This window comes from Austrofundulus limnaeus, unplaced genomic scaffold (genome assembly GCF_001266775.1).
Source record: "Austrofundulus limnaeus strain Quisiro unplaced genomic scaffold, Austrofundulus_limnaeus-1.0 Scaffold435, whole genome shotgun sequence".
Taxonomy (NCBI): Eukaryota; Metazoa; Chordata; class Actinopteri; order Cyprinodontiformes; family Rivulidae; genus Austrofundulus; species Austrofundulus limnaeus.
Genome location: NW_013952837.1, coordinates 110,494 through 113,190, shown reverse-complemented (window position 1 = coordinate 113,190; position 2,697 = coordinate 110,494). Strand labels below are relative to the sequence as shown.

At 36.8% G+C, this 2,697-nt stretch overlaps 1 protein-coding gene across 3 annotated transcripts in view; it reads left to right on the top strand.

Annotated features, from left to right (window-relative positions):
- podn (podocan) overlaps positions 1 to 2,697 on the top strand; it is a 46,343-nt gene that overhangs the window by 27,376 nt on the left and 16,270 nt on the right. For all 3 annotated transcript variants that reach the window (XM_014024673.1, XM_014024671.1, XM_014024672.1), the window contains exons 5-7: positions 879 to 988; positions 1,067 to 1,223; positions 1,391 to 1,506. In XM_014024673.1, coding sequence (XP_013880127.1) covers positions 879 to 988; positions 1,067 to 1,223; positions 1,391 to 1,506 — 383 coding nt within the window. The remainder of the gene's footprint in view (positions 1 to 878; positions 989 to 1,066; positions 1,224 to 1,390; positions 1,507 to 2,697) is intronic.

Genomic DNA, 2,697 nt, shown 5'->3' with positions numbered 1-2,697 from the left:
TGCTTGTTTGTCTTTGTGTCTATGGTGTATAATGATGTGATTGTGATGCTGTAATTCTGAGTGTTTTATCTGCTGCAGAACAGGAACCTGCTGTAAAACAGCAATTATGCTGTCAGGTTTGATTTTTAATAATCTTTTCCTGTTAAATCAATAAATCAAATCAAATCAATCAAATCAATTGTAGATTTGTGCAATAGGCCTCTGGTCTGGTGGGGTTAAGGAGCAGGGTTTGGATATGCACAGACATTCAGCTGAGCATTTTACTGTTGAGGWTCTCTGGTGTGTCTGGAGGACTGGCATCATGGAATGGTCCATGAGGACTTCAATGCCAGTGTTGTCAAAAGTCTGTGTGATTGTGAGGAATGACTTACCTAAACTAAAACGGAGCGGTTTTGCGATTAAAATACTGTATGTAGTTCATGGACCACCATGTACTTAAACTGACTTATTGTAGTAATAGGCCACCTTAAACCAAACCCCTATTGTTAATTTTACTGTATAATCTTATTATCAGACCTGCAGCCCTATGTCTTGGACATTTATATAAAGAGTTATAAACTGATCAGTCCAGGGGTAGGGAGGGGTAAACTCAAACAAGCAGTGAAAGTAAACTGGGAACATTTCCTTGTCACTATGTTTCACCTGGTGAGGTGTCCTGCCTAGCATTCTCTTTTCTGTTGATGCTCAATTCAGAGGCTGCAGCTCACATAGACGACAGCCCGCAGAGTCCAAAGCCTTCACAGTCCATGTAGTCAAGACAACCTAAACCAAGACCAAGTCAAGAACAAGATCAGAGTGTATTGAGAGACCAAAACCTGAAAAACACCAGTAAAGTAGTTTTGTATTCAAGTCCTGACACATATCTAATGTGCTTTCAGCTTACTTCAGCACCAAAGGTCCTGCCGCCCTCGTTGGTTAGTACTGATCTTGCTGCTAATCAGCTCACAAGAATCTTCCCATATACATTTGGCCACAAGCCAAAACTAAGGTAGGAACATTTGTGACTTTATCTGTTTCTTTGAATTATGTTCATCGAACCTTGTCTCATTTGCATTGTGACTTGCAGGTCTGTGTACCTCCACAACAACAAACTGAGTGATGCAGGACTTCCTGAAAACATGTTCAACGGCTCCAACAACCTGGAGATTCTCACCATGTCCAGCAACTTACTGCGACTTGTTCCCAACAACCTGCCCTCTAGTCTGTACCGCCTTCATTTAAAGGTCATGGAACTGCAAAATTAAAAAATACATTATTGAAACAGTCAAAAACATAATTACACATGACAGCATCTTTCTGCTTGAGTGGGCAATTAAACTTTTAGCAGCGTCGTAGGTGTTGTTCTATTTTCAGAAAATTAAATATTATAAGGATGATTTTTTTAATGCAGAGTAACAAGTTGGAGAAGATACCAGCTGGAGCTTTGGACAACCTGCAAAACCTCAGAGAATTGTATCTCCAGAACAACCTGCTCAGCAATGATGGGATGGATAGTGAGACTTTCAGGTGGGAAAAAAAGACTCTTTGCTCAGTTGGTATATGCATTTATTACAGTTGTCATATTCTGAAATTGAGAAGAGCCACTTGTCACCATAAAAATGTGTAAAAAATAATTAAATGCAAGTGTAGGTATTTTTCAAGAAAAATAAAATGTTGCCTCTTACTTGGATTTAAAAAGCACCAGGAGTCCATAAAACCCATCTATAAATGCCATTGTCACAATACACATTACTGATTTACCAGAGCCACGTGTTTGTGGATGAACAATACATCTGTCCAATGTAGAGAAGAGAAAAACTATTTCAGACACATGAAATACTAAAACTGCATATGTTGCATATGCCTGGATATATTGGGTTAGAGTTAACCCATTTTCCATTAGAACAAACTTATTAACAAACATCCCCCTAAACACATCAGACCCTCCCTCTCTAAAACTAAAGCCAAGTCTTCCAACTCAGGAGTCTGGGTGTTTGATATGAGGATGTAACCATGCCATGCACAAGAGGTTAAATACGACATCAGCATAGTATTTATTACTTTGTGAAACAGCTTTCCAGAGTAAGAGCACTCTTTTTTTTAAACTGAAGACTAATTAGCAGATGTAATCTGATGCAGGTGTTAGTTTTAGAATTACATTTTTAAAGAGTGACTCCAGAATTTATTCCTTAAATGTGAGTGATTCCATATTTTTACCTCTATTTGATCAAAACAAAATAATAAACAACAAAAAAGCCATCATAACAGACCACAATGATTAAGCGTCTTTCTGTTTTATCAGTGGCGTCACTAAGCCTATTTTAGGGGGGCTGGAGCCCCCCTTAAATATTTTAAAGCCCTCCTAAATTATTTTGGTGTGTTTTTTTTTATTTAATTAATTGATTTATTTTTTTACAAAAATTCAATATGATGTGGTCAGAATAAATAATCGTTTAATATTTCATTATTAACCAAAATATATGATCATAAATCTGTCAGTTTCCCTTTAATTTATAGTGTAATGTAGAGATCCTCTTTGGTGAGCCGTTATCCATATATATACAGTGGTTTGCAAAAGTATTCATACCCCTTGAACTTTTCCATATTTTGTCACATTACAACCACAAACATAAATATATTTCACTGGAATTTAATGTGAAAGACCAACACAAAGTGGTATACAATTGAAGAAATTTATAGTTAGTACTGATTAAATAC